This window comes from Crinia signifera, chromosome 9, assembly GCF_055691185.1.
Source record: "Crinia signifera chromosome 9, ASM5569118v1, whole genome shotgun sequence".
Classification (NCBI taxonomy): domain Eukaryota; kingdom Metazoa; phylum Chordata; class Amphibia; order Anura; family Myobatrachidae; genus Crinia; species Crinia signifera.
The window spans coordinates 84931329-84953844 of record NC_139225.1 but is presented as its reverse complement, the minus strand read 5'-3'; the positions used below and the strand labels follow the sequence as shown (position 1 = coordinate 84953844).

The 22516-nt window shown below is 36.7% G+C and overlaps 1 protein-coding gene across 3 annotated transcripts in view; it reads left to right on the top strand.

Moving 5' to 3' along the window:
* The window catches only part of TENM1 (teneurin transmembrane protein 1), a 726432-nt gene extending 705812 nt beyond the window's left edge, over window positions 1-20620 (top strand). For all 3 annotated transcript variants that reach the window (XM_083159336.1, XM_083159335.1, XM_083159334.1), the window contains 3 exons: window positions 1801-3021; window positions 5791-5933; window positions 11201-20620. In XM_083159336.1, the coding sequence (XP_083015462.1) occupies window positions 1801-3021; window positions 5791-5933; window positions 11201-11959 (2123 nt within the window). In that variant the 3' untranslated portion in view covers window positions 11960-20620. The remainder of the gene's footprint in view (window positions 1-1800; window positions 3022-5790; window positions 5934-11200) is intronic.
* The last annotated feature ends 1896 nt before the right edge of the window (window positions 20621-22516 follow it).

Below are 22516 nucleotides of genomic sequence, written 5' to 3'. Positions count from 1 at the left end.
CTGGAGGTATGAATTACACAAAACCAGAGCTGCTGGAAACATTCTCTTCCGGGCTACAGCCATACCGTTAATGGCTTTAAGCATGCTAATTGCTGGATGACTAATAGCAGGTAGAGAAGCCACAGGAAGTCGCTAGATTTTTAACTTTAGTAGGGGCCCCAGTGCATTGCTTTGCCTAGGGCCCATAATGCCGTTAAGATGGCTCTGCAGTAAAGATATCTATTATTATCTAATAGGAACAGTAAGAAAGTCAGATCCAGTGGCGTATTTTTAATAAGTGCAGGGGCTTAATCCTAGACATACATAGACGCCAATTTATTTCCTTGGTGAATGTGCAGTTTGCTTAATTATGCAAAATCCACATGCATTGCAACTTTTATGCAACAAAAGAAATAAATATAAACTTACCAAATATTGCAAAGAGAAGGATCAGCATCCAACAAGGGATTAAGATTTTTTTTCATAGCAAGAGTCAAAGCAACTGTTTAACCCTTTGAGTTTTCTGTGAGAGAGATGCTAAAAATGGCAGCGTCGCCTATGTTTGTTATATGAATTCAAATAAAAAAATGTTGTATTAAAAAAAATATATATTTCCTATATAAGGTAAACATTCCAAGTCATTATGATGAATAAAAATGTTTGCTTGGCAATTTTCACACCAATTTTGTCGAATTAACTTGGCACTCAAAGGGTTAACCAGGGGTGAAAAATTCTCATGTGGACCTACTGTAGCTGGTGTATTGTAAATTCTGTAAGTGCAGGGTACTAAGACCAAACAAGAGCAAAGGTGTCAAAATTATATGTTTCTCCATCCGAGAATAGAGATCAAAATAAGTGAGATAAACAATATACAGTACTGTCTTATACAGATAGATTCTGAAGACAGACAAATACAGGGGTTGCCAGTTATATCAATATATCTTTATTAGGACTAGTGGAGAATCATAGCATATGTAGTGGTAATCAACTGCATGCTATTGTCAGATTACTTATGATGAGATGAGTGCAGTTAACTAAAGTACTGTTAAAATAAGAACAGTCATTAGATGTTTTATATGAGTTCCACACAGCAAGATTGTAGGTTTTCCTATGAAAGAACCGCGATTAGATGTAATATGTATCAGTAACTCTATTAAAGGAAATGCATATGAGTTAATTCATTAGAGGCCTTGAATAATTATTAACACATTCAGTAATGCAATGACTACAACATGTAATGCAAGTATTATTGTAAGTGAATAAACAGAAAATTCCTGAGAGAATACATATTATGTGCTTGCAGCTAGATCAATTATATAGATCTAGCGTTTAATAACAAGCCAGCACAAAATTACAGAGACAGTAAAGTAAGTGTCAGACAGCAGGATTAAGGAGTGGCAATATCATTAACCACTATCATTTACTGAAGAAGTATAGTATTATAGAGACAGTGAATAAAGTGCCAGGGATTAGAATAATAAGAGTGGTGATTATGAAAATTGTCAATAATTCAATTGAAAGGTCACATGAAAATGTTCCTTTTTAGGTGACTACAGATATTTTCTGATATAACATAGATATACAATATGATAAAAAGAAAAGATCCCTAAAACTTGGACAAAGTGTTGAGGACTTTATTGATAGTTGTACCAACCTTTTGATCGCTGTTTCAGAATCTTTAAATTCACACTTTTAATTTAAGATACAGTATTTCTAAAAAAAGAATTGTTTGGAGTTATTAATGATCATTTCTAACAATTTGTTGTTGTAGTACTTTATTTTCCCTATAATGAATAAAATGTTTTTATTTTTTTATAACAGGTCCCCTGATTGGGCGACAGATCTTTAGGTTCAGCGAAGAAGGTCTTGTTAATGCCAGGTTTGACTACAGTTATAACAACTTCCGAGTTACCAGTATGCAAGCCATGATAAATGAGATTCCTCTTCCCATAGACTTGTACCGTTACGTTGATGTCTCTGGGAGGACTGAACAATTTGGAAAATTTAGTGTGATCAATTATGATCTAAATCAAGTCATCACCACTTCAATGATGAAACATACTAAAATATTTAGCTCTAGCGGACAAGTCATTGAAGTTCAGTATGAAATTCTAAAAGCTATTTCTTATTGGATGACTATCCAGTATGACAACATGGGTCGGATGATTATGTGTGGCATACGAGTAGGTGTAGATGCTAATTTAACAAGATACTCTTATGAATATGATCCAGATGGACAGCTTCAAGCTGTGTCTGTGAATGATAAACTTCAGTGGCGTTATAGCTATGATTTAAATGGAAACATCAACCTACTAAGCCATGGAAATAGTGTTCGTCTAACTCCACTGAGATATGATATTGGAGACCGCATTACTCGATTGGGAGAAATTCAGTACAGAATGGATGAAGATGGATTCCTAAGGCAGAGAGGCAATGATATATTTGAGTACAATTCCAATGGACTTTTGATCAAGGCATATAATAAGGTTGCTGGATGGAATGTACAATACCGATATGATGGACTTGGAAGACGTGTTGCAAGCAAGCCAAGTACAGGCTCTCACCTGCAGTTCTTCTATGCAGATCTAGCCAATCCAATAAGAGTTACTCATTTGTACAATCACAGCAGCTCTGAAATAACATCACTATATTATGATCTTCAAGGCCACCTTATAGCCATGGAATTAAGCAGCGGAGAGGAGTATTATGTTGCATGTGACAATACAGGAACACCCCTGGCAGTATTTAGCAGCCGGGGTCAAGTGATAAAAGAAATTCTATACACACCATATGGTGACATCTATGAAGACACCAATCCAGATTTTGAGATCATCACTGGGTTTTATGGTGGACTCTATGATTCCCTAACTAAACTAGTGCACCTTGGTCAAAGAGATTATGATGTTGTTGCTGGAAGATGGACTACACCCAATCACCATATATGGAAAAAAATAAACACAGAACCAAGGCCTTTTAATTTGTATGCATTTGAAAACAACTATCCAGTTGGCAAGATCCAAGATGTAGCAAAGTATACCACAGGTACAACATATGTTGATTATTTTCAATCCTAAAATTAAATCCGAATAGGTGGTGTACTCAGCTAACATCTTCTACACCCAGTCACAGCACACATTTCACATTAATACATAGGGGAAATTTCCTAAATGTCAGTTTAATCAAACCATCAATTTTTGTGGTTTAGTGATCTGCCAAACTGCTGTAATTCCACCATTTTTTAGACACTGTCACTACACATCTCCAGTTTTACAGTGATAAGAACCATCCAACTTACTAAATGGCGCTTTCGAAAAACAATGCTGTCAAAACTGTCCAAATAAATGAGTAGCTTCAGACAGTAATGCTGTTGGACCTATCTGGTAAATCAGAATCATAGGAATTACAATTTGATTATAATAAGGGCCGTTGTTATGTATTGAATAAGAAGGCAGATAAGATTAATAATTCTCTTATAAGGGTAATATTATTTCATTTTAATAAAACAAACAATATTTATTTTCCATTATATTAAAGAGGGTATATTAATTGTTAATTGGTATTACATTTTTTTTTAGAATTGGCAACTTTTATTTTTTTATTATGTGGGCACCATTTATAAAGACAGAAAATGATAAATATAGCCTTATAATAAAAAGATTTTAAGCACAAATTAACAATTAATATTAATGTTGCCCTTAATATATTAATAAAACATTGCCCCTTTGAGAGATATATTATTGTTGTATGTCTACTTATTATTACATAATTATTGCAGTCATTATAAGATTATTGTGAATCCTCTCATTCTGATTGGCCATATGCAGTGGTTTTATGTCTTTTTGTTTTTGCCAGTGTTCACAGGGGTTTGGCAGTTTGTAAAGGTTTGGATATTGCTGGAGGGTTGATAATGACTGTCCAAACTGCTGATCAGTCCGGTAGTTTAGCGGTGAAAAAGGCCAGCAAAGTGCAACCATTTCAAACCAATGGTGAAACTGGCATTTTCACAGTTTGACAACAGTTCTAGAGCCACGAGTTGCAGATGCCTATATAATGCAAATGATATATTATCAGAATCAGAATCAACTTTATTTGGCCAGATATACTTGTGTATACTAGGAATTTATTTTGGATTGCTGTGCAACAGCCAGGCAGGTAACAAGTAAACAGTGACAGCACAGATATGTAACATGTACAGATATACACTAGATGTACCCTGGGCAGAGTGACGTACAGGGGCAGGATAGACATGGGGAACATATTTTGGCTGAGCTGCACAACACCTAGGCAGCCATCAGCTGTGTTACTTGGTCATTGCAACAGACAGGTAGGTAACTCGTAAACATTAGCAGAACAGCTATATAACATATACAGATATAGACTAGATTTACCCTGGGGAGGGTGATGGACAAGGACATGGGAGACAAGGGGAACATATTTGGCTGAGCGACACAGCTCCTAGGCAGCCGTCAGTGGTACCGTCTTGATCATTGCTACTTCCAGGGCAGCAGGGCCTAACAGGCCAATTTTCTTATCAGCATCTTACAGTTACTGAGTTCCGGGATTGTCCATCGGTGAAGCTAAGGGGGTGGGCCAGCGTGTCTGGGGGCCTTGGTTGGAGCCACGTCTGTGGAATGTGCCAGTGTGTGGAGAGAGGCAAGGCTGAATCTGGGCCTTTACTGGGATGCGGGCCTTACCTCCTCCTTTAGGGGTTCTTCCCATGAGAGCCCCTGCTGGGTTTTCCCGGAGGTTGTGTGGGGTGGATGGGCTTCAGAGGTTGCTGCTTGCAGAGGACGCCGCCAGGGATCCTGCAGGCTGGGATGCACCCCCCACTGGGGTCTCGGTCTCTCGTCTTCAGGTCAGCGAGGTGTCCTCTCATCTGTTCCTACTGATCCTTCATTGATATATTGTGGGACTATAATTCGGAATCCTACACTGTATTCACATTTTTGCAGTGTATATCTCTAAATTGGGTGAATGTTGTTAATTTTTGTTTCAATATGAATGTTTATTAGATGCTGCAAAGCATGCTGGGGCAAAATAAATATTACAAATACATAATCATATCTGCAGTATCTTTAACGTTACACCGGTGTGTGCTCTAGCCTTAATACATCATGTACCGCAAGATGCCAGTAGTTCCTGGAAAGCTCTGCTAATGCGGGGCATCTTGTTTTTTGCAGTAAATGCATGTTATTTGCATCACTATCTGAATAAAATACACAAGCAGAAATTGCTAAAGATATGTATTCCTATACTCTGTGTGTGACTGCGGTTATATCTACACACGAAATGGGGAGAAAATCAGGGAGAAAATTCACAAAGATGCCCGCCATTATTAATCGCACTGACCGCTAGATGCGGCTATAATAGCTGTTTAACATGACTGCAGTAAAGATGTAGGAGGACACATCTGTGCTATTTGTTGTTGATGAATATTCACATAATGTTATTTTCGATAAGTATTTGATCAATTTATGCTATTTTAATAGATACTGTATTAAAATCTATACTTTTTCTCCATATATTTTATATATATAAAATCTATTATATCTTTGTTATACTGTACAGTATATTTCTGTGCTAACCTTTACCCCTATTACTCTTCATTTACAACAACTAGTGACATTGTACCTTGCTCTAAATTAGTTATTTTTAATTAATTTAATGAGTAAGTCTTTATGGTGCCATAAAATGTACATATTAAGCAAGACACAAAAAGTATGAATAACTAATTACAAGCCTGAATCTTAAAACATAAGTATGCAAATGAAGAGACATACATTTAACAAAACATATTTTCTCCTTATTTAGACATTGGGAGCTGGTTGGAGCTCTTTGGTTTTCAGCTACATAATGTACTCCCAGGATTTCCAAAACCAGAATCAAAGGGATTTGAATCAACATATGAGTTACTACAACTGCAAACCAAGACCCAGGAGTGGGACCCTGGGAAGGTTGGTATTCTGTCTCAAATATATTTAGTATCTAAAACTTCCCATTTATTTGAGTAATTCCAACTATGAGTTACCCAAAATGCCACATGTCCCCATTTTTTTATGTCCATTTGTCTCTTTATAGCCAACTTCCATATTCAACAACTGAACATTTTGGAGTTCCTCTGTGTCTCCTGCTTGCAAAGTTAGCAAACAGTTTGTGGGTTGAACCAATACTCATGAGAATGTAGCCTATCAATTTATAAGGAGCTGGTGCACTGTGTACTGTATTGTGGTACAAGGCAAGGTGGTACAATACAAGGTGGTGTCTTCACGAATATCTCATTAGCCCAGCTTTCACCATTTATATACAATGCAGCTATACTTTAACAAACTGACAGTAGAGCAAATTAAAAACAATTATTACCTGTTAATTTAAATTCCTGAGACATTCTGTATCTGCCGGAACTAATTCTCATACTAAACAGGAAAGAAGTTTGCACCTGAAGTATGTAAGGACACTTTTTGTCCCCTCCATTGTCTACTGATTTTCCCAACATATAACTATTGAGCAAATCTTAAACCATGCAAAATAACAATAGAATATTAATACAGTACAAATCAAGGAGGGTGGCAAGGCATGGAGAAAAAGAACCTAATTGTCAAATGACAGTACAGTTAATACCCCATAACAGCTATAACTATATGAACAGAATGCAGACAGTTAAATTCACTGCTGGGATTCAACAATTTTAAATGTTTTATTTGGCCAAACTAAGCATCAAAAATGCTTAAATCAAGCATAATTACCAAAAGTATGCAAGGACCTCCATCCTACTCTACATAAGTCCACGTATGTATTCCGAAGCCTCTCTGACATAAAGAAGCTAGGATATTTCAGTATTCCCCTTTTAATAATAAAATCACCAAACCATATTACCCCACTGTCGGTTACCTTCTGAAAATATAACCATTATTATTTGTCTACCTTAATTACTTGGTCCTATTTAAAATGCCAAATACTTTTTTTAAATTGGATTTAAAAAAAAAAAGACCAAGATTATATCCCGAAATGAAACCTTCTGTATTATGTGTGCAAACTACTGTACTTGGCAACTGTATTATAAATAAATGAGGACAAAGAGATTTGTCAAAAATGCTTTCAGCTATTTATTATATTAAATATATATTTATTTAAAGGAAATTATGGTGGTAAAGAAACAACCGAAATCACCCCAACTAGGGATACCAATCCCGGGGCATTTTCTTAATCCCGGGACTCCTGTGGATGGGCAGTGGGCATGTGGTTGGGCGATCGGGATCGGGACAGTGATCTGTGCTGACAGGCATGCTGGCGGCCAGGCTGTGCAGCGTGACATGATGTCAGGACTCACGCTGCACAGCCTGGGCGCCGCCATGCTTGGCAGCACAGATCACTGTCCCAAACATTGGCACTGCCGGGTGGCACAGCACTGGTAACTGGTCCGTAGCAGTCAGCCGGGCAGCATCTGAGCCATATAGGTGCTCAGCACTGCCCAGCATTAAAAAAAGTGAATTTTACATGGGGTACTAATTCCGGAATCCCGGGATTGGGAGCTTCAATCCCGAGATTCAAATCCTGCCAATTTTAGGCCCAAATCCCGGGATCCCGCCGATCCCAGGATTGGCCTCCCTAACCCCAACCTTCAATGTACAATAACAACCAACAACATGCATTGTAGGTTGATACCACCTAAGGTGCACAAACACAAGTCTTAGGGTGGTACAGCCAAATCCCATTCAACAAATGGAGCGAAACTACTGTAAATTAAAAAAATTGCACCTGGATTGATGACATGGCATTACTTCCCGTCCATAAAATAGCCTACAATAAACCACCAAACCAACATGCTCAAATGGAAGGGTGGGACAACTGAAAACAAAGAGGCTTTGGTCCAGAGCCCAAACATTATTCAAACATATTGAATAAACCCATACAAAATAATGCCCCTGCTCTACTATAGGCTGCTAATAATAGTGATTAGCAACCATGCCAACCCCCATACTAGGTTTTATACCACCTCTTTTCTTATGTAAATCATTCAGCTTCTTGGAGCTTAGTGCATTGATTTGAATTGTAAAACAAGAAAGAAAATTGAACTATGCAGATGGGGGATGCATATAAGCATATAAAGCAATGCTCAGTCAATTGTAATACATTATTATTAATACATATGCACAACTTTTAATAAAGCATAAAAATATATAAAAACAGTTCAGCACATTGATACAAACAATAAAAGTGATTATGCCTGGGATGAAAGTGTTTGTCAGCCACTTGTTCCTATTTTGCCAGAGAGCAGATAGTAGTGGCATATATATATATATATATATATATATATATATATATATATTCATTATAAATGCGGAGGTGAAAGGTGGTCTCCGGAGGCGTTTATAATTATCAAACTGATTGCCGCTTCAAACAGCCTGGGACATAATTATACCTTGGGAGGAGACCTTATTGCATGAGGCGTACATTCTCTGTTCAGAGGGACTGCCATTTATACCCCTTTTACACCGCCGAAAAATCTGGGTCAGCGGTGGGTCAGACCCGGATCTTCGGCGGTGTAAATCCCTAATGCCGTGTCCCTTTACACGGGACTTCTACCCAGGGTAGAACACGGCTAGGACCTGGGTAGAGGGCGGTGTAAATGGGAACGCCGGGTCGGATAACCCGGCTACCATTTACATGAATGGGGAACGTCCAACCTGCGGACCGCAGCGTCCGCAGGTTGGACGGATTGTCAGTCTGACACTGACAGCCGGCGCTGCTGTCTGCTATACTCTGCAGACAGCAGCAGCGGCGGGGGAGGGAGGTGAACGGATGCCTGTGTGCGGCATCCATTTACCTCCTGTCCAATGGCGGGGGGTGCGCGCAGGGACTGGGGGCAGCCTAGCAGCTTACCTTAGTGCTGGGCTGCCCCCAGCAGCGTTCCGGGTACGGCGGCGTCGATCAGCGCTTGAAGATGACATCACGCTGTCATCTTCAAGCGCCGGGAAGGGGGTGCTGGCGTTTAAGCCCGTCCGGTGTAAATGCCCCTAAACGCCGGGTTGCACCCGGCTTCAACCAGGGTCCAAAAAGTCGGGTGCGACCCGGCGTTTTGGTCCAAAAGGGGTATTATCTACAACAACTGATTGCTGAATATCCTATTAGTAGTGCTCTGGACTCCAGCACCCTAGGGGGAAATGACCTTCTCTTAACCTGTGGCAACTAGTTTGGTAATTATAAACACCTTCCACCTCCACATTTATAATGAACATAGTTGGCACTACTATCTGCCCTCAGGCAAAATAAGAACAAGTGGCTAACAAACACTTTCATCCTTCAGGCATAATCACTTTTATTGTTTGTATCAATGTGCTTAACTGTTTTTATATATTTTTATGCTTTATTAAAAATTGTGTATATGTATTAAAATTGACTCTGCATTGTACAATTTTCTTTCTTGATTTCTTGTGAGGATCGACTACCCTCACACCCAAAGCAGCTGCTAATGGGGAAACTTCACAAATCAAACGCTCAATTGTAACCTTGGTTACTTTGTTTATTGAGATGTAAAACAACCACCCTGTAAGAAATCTAAACTCAAAACTTTGTTTGTTACTATTGATCTTCATTCTTTGCCAATTCACTGGATCGTAACTAGAGGGTTCGGTTTTATCTGGATTTACTCTGTTCTCCAAGCGGGATATTATTGGTTATCCAAAACATGTTACAGCCAATAAGATCCCGCTTTGAGAACCTAGTAAATCCAGATAAAACCAAACCCGTACACCTCTAATTCTAACATACTGAATTGGTGGGTGTGATAGTCTTCAGGAAAAGATGAGTTATCGGATAAAAATAGGCTGCTATGTCTGGCCTTACATATGGCACACAGGACTTTTACCACCAAACATAAAGAAAAGCATAATCATACTAGCTAAAAGAATAATATTGCACCTAAATTATTCACACTTAAAAACTGGGGACACTGTGCAGGCTCTCTAGGGTGTAGAAATCGAAATTTAGTTCTCCAAGTAACCACAACTAATAGTCATGTTGCAAGAATCGCATATCCAAGCAATCACCACCCAAAGACCTCTTACCTATTCCTCATCTTAGTAAATGGAAACATTTTGATGCTTGTATTTTTAAACTATTGGTTTATATAGTTTCTCACTTCACCATTTTATACACTTTGATAGCTGCAATTCTAAACAAACATAATATATGTTCATAAACTACACACAAAGTTATTCATTGAATTTTATGGTATTATATATGTAATATTGGGTTAAGACTTTTTAAAATATTATTATAATGAGGAAATGCATCCGGTTAACTCAACCATTCCATTTCCTTTACACAAAAAATAAGAATATTAGGTGTAAACCATGTGAAACAAGCATTGTTTTAAGTACTACTCCAGTGCCAGCACTCCCCCAATACAGCATGGGACTCACATAGGATTGAACGCAATGGCACAAGGGTATAAATGAATGTGGGCCGCAGAAGTGCATTCTTGTATATTAATGTTGTGCTTCCCATATGCATTGGGATGCACTGTGTTGGAATGGGGATGCATCAGAATACGTTTAGATCACATAAATATACGCTGAGCCAAGAGTGAACTAATCATTTTCTCATGCATACTGTATATTACTGTATGTGTTTGTGCCCGTGTTTTATCGAATGGAGGTGTACCCTCTGTATTAGAAAGATGCTCTGTGTTTTGTCAAAGCCTGATAGGGAATGAATAAAAAACATGACATGAGTACATATTCCTAATTTAAACCTGAAGCATATGCTACTGATTCAAACAAGCGCCAGTACCAGGTATCTTGTGATAGTTGCAAATGGCCTAATTTGCAACCTTTATTAGTGAATGCATTTTACTATGATTTCTTGGCATGTTCATTAGTTTCCTTTAACATCAATTTAGAAATATATTCATAACTCTATATTTTAACACTAATAATCATTTGCATTTTAACTTTGAATCAGATTTATGGCCGGGTTCCATATCCATTATACAGTACTCCGTATTTAGAAAATGTAAAAGTTTTCATATGCAAAAGTGGAAACAATAGTGATGAAACACATTTAAATAAGCTAATTGTAGGAATTTTGCAAAGCTTTTACTGTATATGGTTGACAGGAGTATTTGACAAAATAAATATGTACCAGTCCTTTCCACAAATTATACACATTTTTATTATTTGTTATAAATTGAAATTAATTGCCATTTTAAATATCTTTTTAGACAATACTTGGTATTCAATGTGAGCTACAGAAGCAGCTAAGAAACTTCATTTCCTTAGACCAACTTCCAATGGCTCCAAAGCAAACTGGTCAGAAATGCCAGGAAACCATAAAATATCCCAGATTTGCAGCTGTGTCATCTCTATTTGGGAAAGGCATCAAATTTGCCATCAAAGATGGAGTTGTGACTGCAGATGTCATTGGAGTTGCTAATGAAGACAGTCGCCGCATTGCTGCCATTTTGAATAATGCCCATTACCTCGAAAATTTGCATTTTACTATAGAAGGACGAGATACTCACTACTTCATTAAGTTGGGTTCCTTGGAAGAAGATCTTACTGTCATTGGAAACAGTGGTAATGGTCGTATTCTGGAGAACGGAGTCAATGTTACTGTGTCTCAAATGACTTCAGTGGTTAGTGGGAGGACTAGACGGTTTGCTGATATACAGCTTCAACATGGCACTTTGTGCTTTAATGTTCGCTATGGAACAACAATTGAAGAAGAGGAGGATCATGTTCTGGAATTGGCAAGACAGAGAGCGGTGGCCCAGGCTTGGACTAAGGAGCAGAAGAGATTGCAAGAAGGAGAAGAAGGCATAAGGATGTGGACAGAAGCAGAAAAACAACAACTTTTAAGCACAGGGAAAGTCCAGGGCTATGATGGATATTTTGTTCATTCAGTGGACCAGTACCTAGAACTTTCTGATAGTGCCAACATTATTAATTTCATGAGACAGAGTGAAGTAGGCAGGAGGTAACAAACAAACAAAAGACATTATTTGCCTTTGCGTCACCAAAGACTGCCTGTTTTTAAAACAAAAAATGGTTTATTGTAACAATTTTTTAGATCAGATATCTGTATATGTAAATATGAGGAAAACATATCCAACTGCCTTTAAATGTGACAGAAGATGGTATTTTAATATTGTTAGCTGAGCAATGTAATTCTGAATGCACCAGGGAGGTCTTTTATCATAATTCTGAGCGATGTGTTTAAAATACACTTGTCACCTGTACACAGTTATGTGGCAGCATTCATTTTGTGGGCTGAAGCAATAGCATTAGAAAGCAGCCTGTTGATAAAAAAAAAAATAAGTGACATCACATAAAGAGAAAGTGATATGTGCCGAGTCGGGCTGCATTCTAGTGAATATCTGTACATCCCACTAAATGGCTATCTTCTCTGTGTAATTGTCAGGCAAATGTTAAGGTCTCTCAAGTACCCATGGGGTTTAAAAATTACCATAAAGCTTCTTATATATTGTGTGGCAGTATTCAGCATTTTCGCTTGCATATTAACCACTACAAAGTTGCCATCCTTTTCCGAAAACTAGAGCTTATGTGATAAGAGCTTATACTGTAGTTTCTAGACAAAAAAAACCTACCTAAAGTATTAGTAAGTATATGATAAAAACTAAATATGTAATACTGAAATTCTGTCATTGTTTCTTATTTTTCATAAATTAACATTCTTTCAAATAAAAAATAAAATGTTGTGAGTCATGAATACACCCATTGGGCTCTAAACCTACCAATTACCTAAACAATTCAAAATAACTGTTCAATTAGATATCATTCCTAGGCCTAGAAGCACTATGGGGGTTTGGCTTATTGCAGCTGATGATCAAAAAATAGCTAAAAATGCACTGATTTAGTGTATTACCTCTTTTTAATGCAAATGTGGGAAAAAAACTACATTTATTAACTCATCTACAGATCTACAGTATTTCTGATGTCATTAATTCAGTGCTTGTAAGAAATCTAATGAATTTGTAGGTATAATGTACCACTTACAGTACAATATAGTGTTATGAATATTAGAAGCAAATTCAATTTTTATGACCTGTACAGTTAATTGCATATAATGATGTTTGGTCAAGGGTATAGTTCTACAGCAGGGGTGGCCAAACCGGTCCTCAAAAATCTACCAAGTGTCCTCATTTTTACACATCATCTAACTGGTGCACAGCTGTAGTCATTATAAAATGCCACATTTTCAAACATGCTGCATTCAGTCCAACTATAGATCCACAGGTTGCCTGAAAAATATGAACTGTTGCTAGATCTTGAGGACATGTTTGGCCACCCCTGGTCTACGGTATTACTTCTTCTTGCCCATAATGTTTTATGCTATTTACAAGCAACATACTGATGATTTTAGTTTTCTCTTCTCCATCCTTAACAAAAATGAACTCCTATTTCAAGTATAACATACAACAATAAGGAAAATATGTTTGAACATAATATGCGATGCTAAGTATAAGAATATTGGGTCTTAATAAGAGGTGGACACAGTAACATTCACAACTGACGACTTCCACTGGCGGCATCTGTAATTCACTGATTGTGTACAAAGAGGCACCATCTTCGCTCATCAAACTACTGCACATCCTATGGTTAATGTCAGTCTGAAGTAAATTGCTTGAGCCATTACAACTGTATATGCAGGTGTAGTCATTGGCTGCAACACACATGCAAAATGATTGCAACATCCCTGTGTTTGACTAATCACCATCCCATTACAGTACTGTACTTCCAATATATGTTCTATAACAGTCAATCATTATTAGTCCAAATTCTTTGAAAGTACACAATCGCGATGCATGTGCAGTACAAATATCTGCATAACATCCACTGTTTTTTATTTTAACAGTAGCAAGATAAGTCCACCAATAACTTTGCTGGTGTCTTTGTTTTCTCATCCATTTAATTCAGAGCCCTTCCACCCTTCCTCTCAACACCCCATCTGTTTGATGGTCTCCTTGTTCTCTGAAGCTATCTGTTTTTCCTTGGCACCTGTTCTATTCCCTGTCCTGGGATCTAGTCCAGTAGCAGCCTCTCCTGTTTACCCTGGCACCCAGTGTATTTGGACCACTTTCCCGTCCCATTACACTTTTACTTTTCCCTGTTAGACTTTCCATTCCTCTGTTATTCTGGTTCTGTCCACTGTCCCTTTGATTTGGGTTTTGACACCTTGTCCTCTACCCTGGCACTGTTCCTTAGCCACCTTCAGATGGCACCTTCTGAATCATCTTCCCCTTTCTTCTCTTATCTGTTAACAGGTCTCCTTGGACCCTTTTAGCCTCCTGACACCTTCATTTTTCTCTAGTTCATAATCCATACATCTAAAATCTTGTCATCTGACACATCCCCCTCACCATTATTTGAAATAAAAAAGAGAAAAAATCAATGTATATTTTTTCCTTTTTCTGGTGTATGTATTCAAAAACTTTAAATAACACCATAGTTTGCACTTTAAAAAAAAACTGGTAGCAGTAACTCTAAATATAATAAACCAACAATTAAAAAAAATTAAGTAAATTATATAATTCTGTTTGTTTTCTCTTTAGGGTTACTGCTACCAGTGTTCTCTCTCTTTTTCTTCATAATGATTAGAATAACTGCAGATGTCATTGTTTGCTGTTGCTGTTAATAAAACATATTAGAACATGTTTAAGTTCTCTACAAATACCATTACCGTAGAGACATGGACATAACACACCAATAACATAAAAACTAAGCAATTCTTTGTAAGGTAATGAATTGTAAAGGTCAGTAATATTTGATTGTATACAACATATTAATCATTTTATGTTTGCATGAGTTCACCTTTAAAGGGGACTTTTTCCCTTAGGCTCTAGCACCAAAGATTGTATTGTCATTTCAAAAAGGAATGGGCATCAATTAAGAAGACAGGAGCGAATTTTTTTCCCGACGTTCCTCTCAAATTTTCACAAAAGACCAATAGTAGGGAAATGTAATGCTTAGCTAGCTTAGCCCAAAAACCTTATTTAATGAAAATCAATTTACAGTTTTATTTTTCTAAATAATGAAATATCTCACTGATACAATATGTTTTTCAGTGTTTACATTTATATAGTAAATCTCTGCTCACTATATTCATCATAGAAAATATGTGTTCATGTGAAATTTGAATGTATAATAATGATATTTGAAGTCAGTCAACGTGATGGTCCATGTGAGGTTTTGCATCCTGAATTATGGGCATATACTTTTGTGAAACTTACACCATATAAATGATGCTGATATGTGTTGAGCTATATGCTGCTATTAAATGATGAAGTACAGAAATTGCAATATAATGCAGTCTAGATTTCATACTCTTCCTATCTGCCTACATTAGAACAAAGTAGTTGCCTTGAGAGGTGTAGAATAAATAACCACACAAGACAGTACTAGATAAATGGCCAATCCAGCTCCCAGTATATCTGGCTGATCTGCATGTTATGCTCATACCTCTTACAATATAGGTTTCTTTACTACCAGTTGGGTGAGAGACATAACAGATCTAAACTGAGTGATTGTTTATACCTACTTAGTTACACTAATGTTTTGTAGCAAGTTATCTCTTTCTCAGCTTAACTAATAGTGATAAAAAAATATTGGGAACCAGTCACAGCGTCTGCACAATTCTATTAAATAGAGTATACTATTATTTCTAGCAATTTTGAGGGACAAGACACAAAAATAAATAAATTAATGGTAATTTTCACAGTTGCAAAAGTGTAGCAAAGAAGACATAATGTTGTGACACTATATTGCATATTTCTGCAAGTCCAAGCATGTGTATTACACTGCCACATGGAGCAAGATTTTGGGGAGAGATAAAGTACCAACTAATCAGCTCCTGTCATTTTATAGGCTGCTTGAAAAATGATTAGTTAACACTTTATCCACTTTATCTCTCTCCAAACGTTGAGAGGACAGTATGGGAAAGAAGTGGGGCTTTTTTGCTGAATGTAAGGTAGGTTAAATTAGATGCCCATGTGTAAAAAAAATAGATTTTATGTTGCAGAGCAAGATATTTAAAAGGCAATTCAAGTGTTGGAAATATGGGGCATATAAATGGATCAATATCTTTACTCACCCTTAGAACATTATTGGAGCTCCCTAAAAATTGCTCTTGGCCTATACTTTCTGTGATATGCTATATATAATAACCAGATGTACTTTATATTGGGAAATAAATATTTTATGTACACAAATACTATTCTAATAAAATCATGAGAAGTATATTTCAAAACAGAGATTATAAACCCCTTTAATATATATGCTTATTGCAACATGGAAAGATAAATATTGGAAACCTAAATATAAATATCTTGAAAAATAAAATATATTTTCTGAAACCAAATAGTTAAAGTAGCACTAATATTGCTTTAAAGCAGAACTATGGAACTCGAGTTTATTTTAATTGATGGTTGGCAACCTTCAAATGATTTCGCTCCCGCATGGGAATGGATGTTTATGCAAAACATCCATTCACATGCGTGCAGTGAGATTTGTGGTGCGTGCCCGTGATGTTCAAATTACTCACAGCTTTGCAAGTCAATTAGAATAACCCCCTTCTTGTTAATCATTAATAATATTTTTCTATGGATCTTTCCTATTTTAATGCCACTAAATACGGATGGATGTTATCTGTTCTGTGTAGATATTGTTCAACGTGCTACTATAACCTAGCTGAGGACTTGCATATGTCAGTTCTTTAATTGTATCCTGAAATGAAAAGTATACAAGTTTTTTTCAGTACAATAATTACAGGCCTAATTAGCTACATACGATATCTTTTCTATACACTCAGCTGACCAATTTGGGATGCTTGAAAAGGAAATTATGCTGCTGGGCTGTTTCCTTCCCACTGAGTCACTTTGATCTTCCTATCTTAGTAAGTCTCAGTAGGTCGAGGATCAAACAGAGCGAGTTCAGGCTCAACACATAAGACAAGCTGTCAAGAACAAAAATCCTCTTCAACAGGGTAAAGGCTCTGTGGGCTAAAAAAAACAACTTCAAGGACAAATGTGTGTACATAGGCGTAGAAATTGTACTAAACTATTTCTGCTGACTAAAAGCTATTTCATTACAAACGGACATAAAAACATAAGGATTACACAAAAGCTAATGGAAAAAAATATATGTGAAGCTGGTGTACTTGCAATTACCCCAGACTGCATAAGGTATAAATACAATGTAAAATAAGTGTCTCTTTTCTCATGCCCAGAAAACTGTTGACACACATGCATGATAAGTAGATTTACCAGAACCTGATGCTGATATGTTTTTTTCCCAATCTTCCACACTTTACACATTTTTCTTAATGAGTGTAAATCAGCTCCTAGCTGAGACAAGGAGGATGTCTGTCGCTGGTCCCTGCCACCTGGCCACCGCCACCAGTTCCCCACTGCCGGCTAGGTCCCAGCATCTACGGAATGTAACTGACAGGTTCCAGGACCCTATGGCATGTGTATATGTTCAAATCCCCATCTTCCATAGTCCTGCAACCCATAGATAGATGTAAATAGATAAAACAACTACAGTAAACGTGAAAAAAAATTCTATTGCATACTGTAATATTGGTTAGTATCCGTGCTTAAATGTCCAGACACCTTGGTTGCAGGAGCTGCTAGGTACATGATTTTTCCAAGCTGAATCTAAAATAGCTGTATACACAGTAGTGATGCACTCTGCACCATCTTCCGTATAGTGTGATGTTAAATACAAATTAATCAAATTATTCTATGACTATCAAGAAGGGATAGAGATATTAATGCAAAACCAGTGCACATTTACAGCATTACTCTGTTCCTTAATATTGAGTAGCCACAATGCTCCTTAATTATGCCAGCATTTAAGATAATATGAATTAAGCCAGAGCAGTGCCACTCTTAGGGAACCCCAATGATGGTGAGTTAGGCAGGACTTTTAGGGAACTCTGGGATTAGAAACATATTGTTATAAGGGATAATAAAGAGTTGTTTCAATTCAGTTGCAAATAAGAAAAAAAATTAAACAGCATACATCAACTGAATGAAATATCAAAATAGTGGCCTATTCATGATAGCGCTTCCTCTTGGCTTGTCATTTGTACCACTGTTCTGGGGCACATATTGTCACTGTTCCACCGTAGTCAGCAAGCATAGAAGTGTTCCACCTACGCTGATATCTTGGTTCAATTAGAATCGTTCACCATGCTCGTCAGTCAACTGCACCACATTTCTCAGGGAAGAAGTCCGGATGAGAGTCAAGAAAGTGGATTTTGAGTTACATGTTGTGGCCTAGTTGATCATACTTTTCTAGAAGGTTATTCACAATCTCAACTTAGTTTCCAACCTTTCTGTTAACCAAGAAGCAATGCCAAAGGCCAATAAAGACTTCCTATGCTGCTTTCTCAATAATCTGGGAGACTCAGTGGAAGATTTATCCTTAAAATGTTGACAAATTTGTGTACCAACAAAGATTCCTTCCTTAACTCTACCATTATTCAGAAGTGCAAATCGTCCTCTTAGGTACTTGAAAGCTTCACCATCATTGCTTGTCCCCTTTACAATATTCTTCGTAAATCCAAATTTGATGTTTAAAAGGGCAGAATTTTGCTTGGATCAACAAAAGGACTGTGGTGTACATTTTTTTCCCTGAGGGCACATATTTTCCCTTGGAGGTCAGACTTTTCTGTTGTAAGCCATAGCTCAACTGTCTCACAGAGGAAACAGTAGTACTTGGTGTATACAAACTGCATGGCCACCAGTATTGTAATCACCTTATGATCTCCACAGATGTACAATTGATGGTCTTTGTACAAAAATGTTTACAGAACCTATTTTAGATTATGATATGCTTCCTTTATGTTGACAGCATTACCTATAGGCAGTGAAAGAAATTAGGTTTACACTAAACTTTATGAGCCTATTAACAGCCTCCAGTCCAATGGCTTGTGCTCCATAATCAAAGCTCACCTCAAACCACTGACAACAATGCAACTATTTTTTTTTTTTTTAAATATGGATGTCCTCATTGGAGAAATTTGGCATTTCCAGGTGGAAAATATCACATCGCCACACACATAACAAAAATTATGAGCCATTTCAAACCACAAAACTCAAACAAATTAAAGAGACATCACTTATAAACTTCACTTGATGCAAACTTTATCCACACAATAAACAAACATGTCCTACAATGACACAGCATTTCTGTATTGGTTTGCCAACCTATATATTCCCATGACACCAAATTTGGTAATATCTAACAAAATACCCCTACAGCATCATACATGGGCTTGATCTTGAAACCGAGAGCTAACTGTGAGTTATAAATAATCAGAAGTAACTATTTTCACATCAGAAGCAATTTCACCATTGCGCAGTGTAAGTACCAATACACAGACTCCTAGTGATACGACCTCAGCAAAGCAAGACTGAACTGTCTAAGTAAGTAATTGCTATTGCATATGGTAAATTAATATCAATGCTAACACTAGTGATGACTTTTCACAGACAGAATTCATTGCCTCCCAATATTTATTTATATATATATATATATATATATATATATATATCCCACAAATCTTTACATATAATGTATACACTGCATTGAGTTTCATGGCTATTATTTTATATATTCCATATGCATACATTTATACAGTATCTTGTCCCTTTTGTGCTACTAATAATGGGGCAGATGTATTAAGCTTTAACAAGAGATAAATGCAAGGGTGATAAGGAGAGATAAACGTCCAGCCAATCACCTGCTAACTTCCATGTTACAGCCTGTGTTTGAAAAAAGTCAGTAAGGAGCTGATTGGCTGGACATTTATCTCTCGTTATCACCCTTGCATTTATCTCTTGTTAAAGCTTAATACATCTGCCCCAATATGTCTGTTCTGTTTAAATCCATCCTCAGCTACAAAGGGGAGGAATTCAATTTGCTACAGCTGTAAATGACCTTGACTTATTGGTCCCTGGGGGTAAATCAGTTATACCCAATAGCTGGTACTATCATGGATTCTGTTTCACTTGTCTGGAAGCAGGAGAACCCCAATCTGTGATAGGTGCCTTTTTTTTACGATTGCAGGAAAAATATGTATCTGGGAACATCTCCTTTTTTGTGTGATTGTGGGTAAGTTTAACTGCAAAAAATGGGCTTTAATTGAATTGTCCAATAAAAACATTGTGCAGAAAATTGCCCCATTTGTTTTCAGTAAAATTCACTGCGATCAGTTGCATTTGCAAGTTATGTGGGAAGATCTCTCATCCAGCTTCCATCTTTATCTCCTTATGCTCAAAGGAATGAATGTTTGGCAGGGCAACACATTTGTATATAATGGTTATTTAGGTAAATTAATAATTCCAAGAATAAAATTGTTCACAGTATTTTCCCAAAAGACCTAGAAATCTCAGAAATCCATGTACCCTTGATTTACCTACTCCAGTGATTTTCAACCTTTTTACCTTGTGGCACACTAAATAAGATTTTTAAATTGCCAAGGCACACCATGAGATCCCCATAGGGCAAAGCACATTGGCCCTCACAAGAAAAAAAAAAAAACCTATTGGCCCTCATATAAAAATAAAACAATCAAACTGATCCCACAGGTAACAAAAATAAAATACATTGGCCCTTCACATGAACAGAAGAGACCAGTAAATAACAGTTGAACTAGTGGTGGCTGTAAACTGGCTTGGGCATCTCTAGATCTGGGGGCACACTTGAGAACAGCTCCAGGCACACTAGTGTGCCACTGCACAGTGGTTGAAAAACACTGACCTAGACAATATAAAATTGTCCTGCTGAAAGTGTTCTAATGGAATTCATTCGTCTAATGAATCAGAGTTCATAACAATACAAATATAAAATTGTTTTATTGAAATTGACACATGAATAAAAGCAGTGCAATGTGTAGACTACCATTTATGACAGGCAAATTATACTAAAATAAGTATAGAACCACCCAATAAAGTTAGTAAAGAACTACCTGTTTAATCAATCAAAGGGGTTAAACTTGCATTATTAGTAACATGGCTCCATACTGCATTAAATAGAAGGAGACCTCTAACACAAACAAAACACATGGCTATTATGTATGCCTGGAATTTCAAAGTACTAAAATATAACACAGCAGTCCGATAAAGGGTTCATTTTATACTATTGAATGGTATATATATATATATATATATATACTGTAAGCATAATATTGCAAAAGCATTATATACTATGAATAATATGGTTATTAGAAGACATTTATATTTCTCTGATCTGAATATGGCCATTGGTGTCACTAATTTCCAGAGTATTAGTAAGTATGTGATTAAAAAAAAGCAATGAAACATGTAAAATTGCAATCTTGCCATTGTTTCTTGTTATTAACTTTTTAAAAAATATACAAAATTGAGTATTGTGATTCAGTTATATAAATATTACATTTTAAACACAACTCATTAATGTGCAATTTAAGCAGTTCTAAAATAAGGTATAATTTATTCATTTCTATATTTAGAAGAGCAGAATTAATTCTAGCTGACCACAATCAAGCTACAGATACAATTGCTTCATTCATCTATTATCGGTTTATAATGCACAAGTGACATTGATTCATTTATAAACACCTGTAAATAGTATCTGTATAAAAGGTGAGTTCTGATGTCATTACTTCAATGATTATTAGGAAAACTTGTGTATTATAAGGAATAATGCAGCGATACTGTAAAGTATTATGGATATACGTAGAAGTCCCAGTGGACGTCTGGTCTGTGAGCTATGTAACAGCACAAGGCCTATAGCATTGTGACCTTGGTGATATCTATTATACATGTCATAGGAAGGAGTGCATTATCTCATATATATTTTCAATAGTTGTCAGGCCAGGAGTATATGTTAAAAATGTGGCGTATGGCTTTTCATATACGCATCATTGTAACTGTAAGTCCACAATAGTAAAAGACAGGTTTTATGGGTAATATGTCATGTTAGTTTTTAGTCTGTACTTAATCCAAAATAATTCGGATACATTGTAGATTAATATGGTGATGTAAAAACACTATTCATGTTTAATTACGCTCCCAACTCTGATCCTTTTCCAGCGTTTAAACATAAGATTCCGATTCTTAGATGAAATGGTGAGTTTGCCATTCTTAATATATGTTAGCGTTACAGATTGTGTTCTTAGTGATATGGGCAAATGTGAAATTAATAACAATAAAGCAAGTGTGTTCAAAATAAATCAGTGAGAGATAAACTTATCCAATATTTACTGGTTAAAAGTCTCTGTAGAATGTTTGCTTATTCATCAGCAGTAACAGTGTTTCTTGGCTATGCTGTCTGGTCTCTTTTTTAAGTATGACAGTTGTTTTGACCACGTATACCATTGTGTTGCTTTGACCTATGCTGTGTTGCTAGGGAACAACATACAGTACACAATTTTGTATTCTGTTTAAATTCATGTGCTACTATTGGAAACTATACAGGTTTTGTGATATGGCTGCAGTTAAATGCTCTTGTTGCATTCTGCTCTGGTCTTT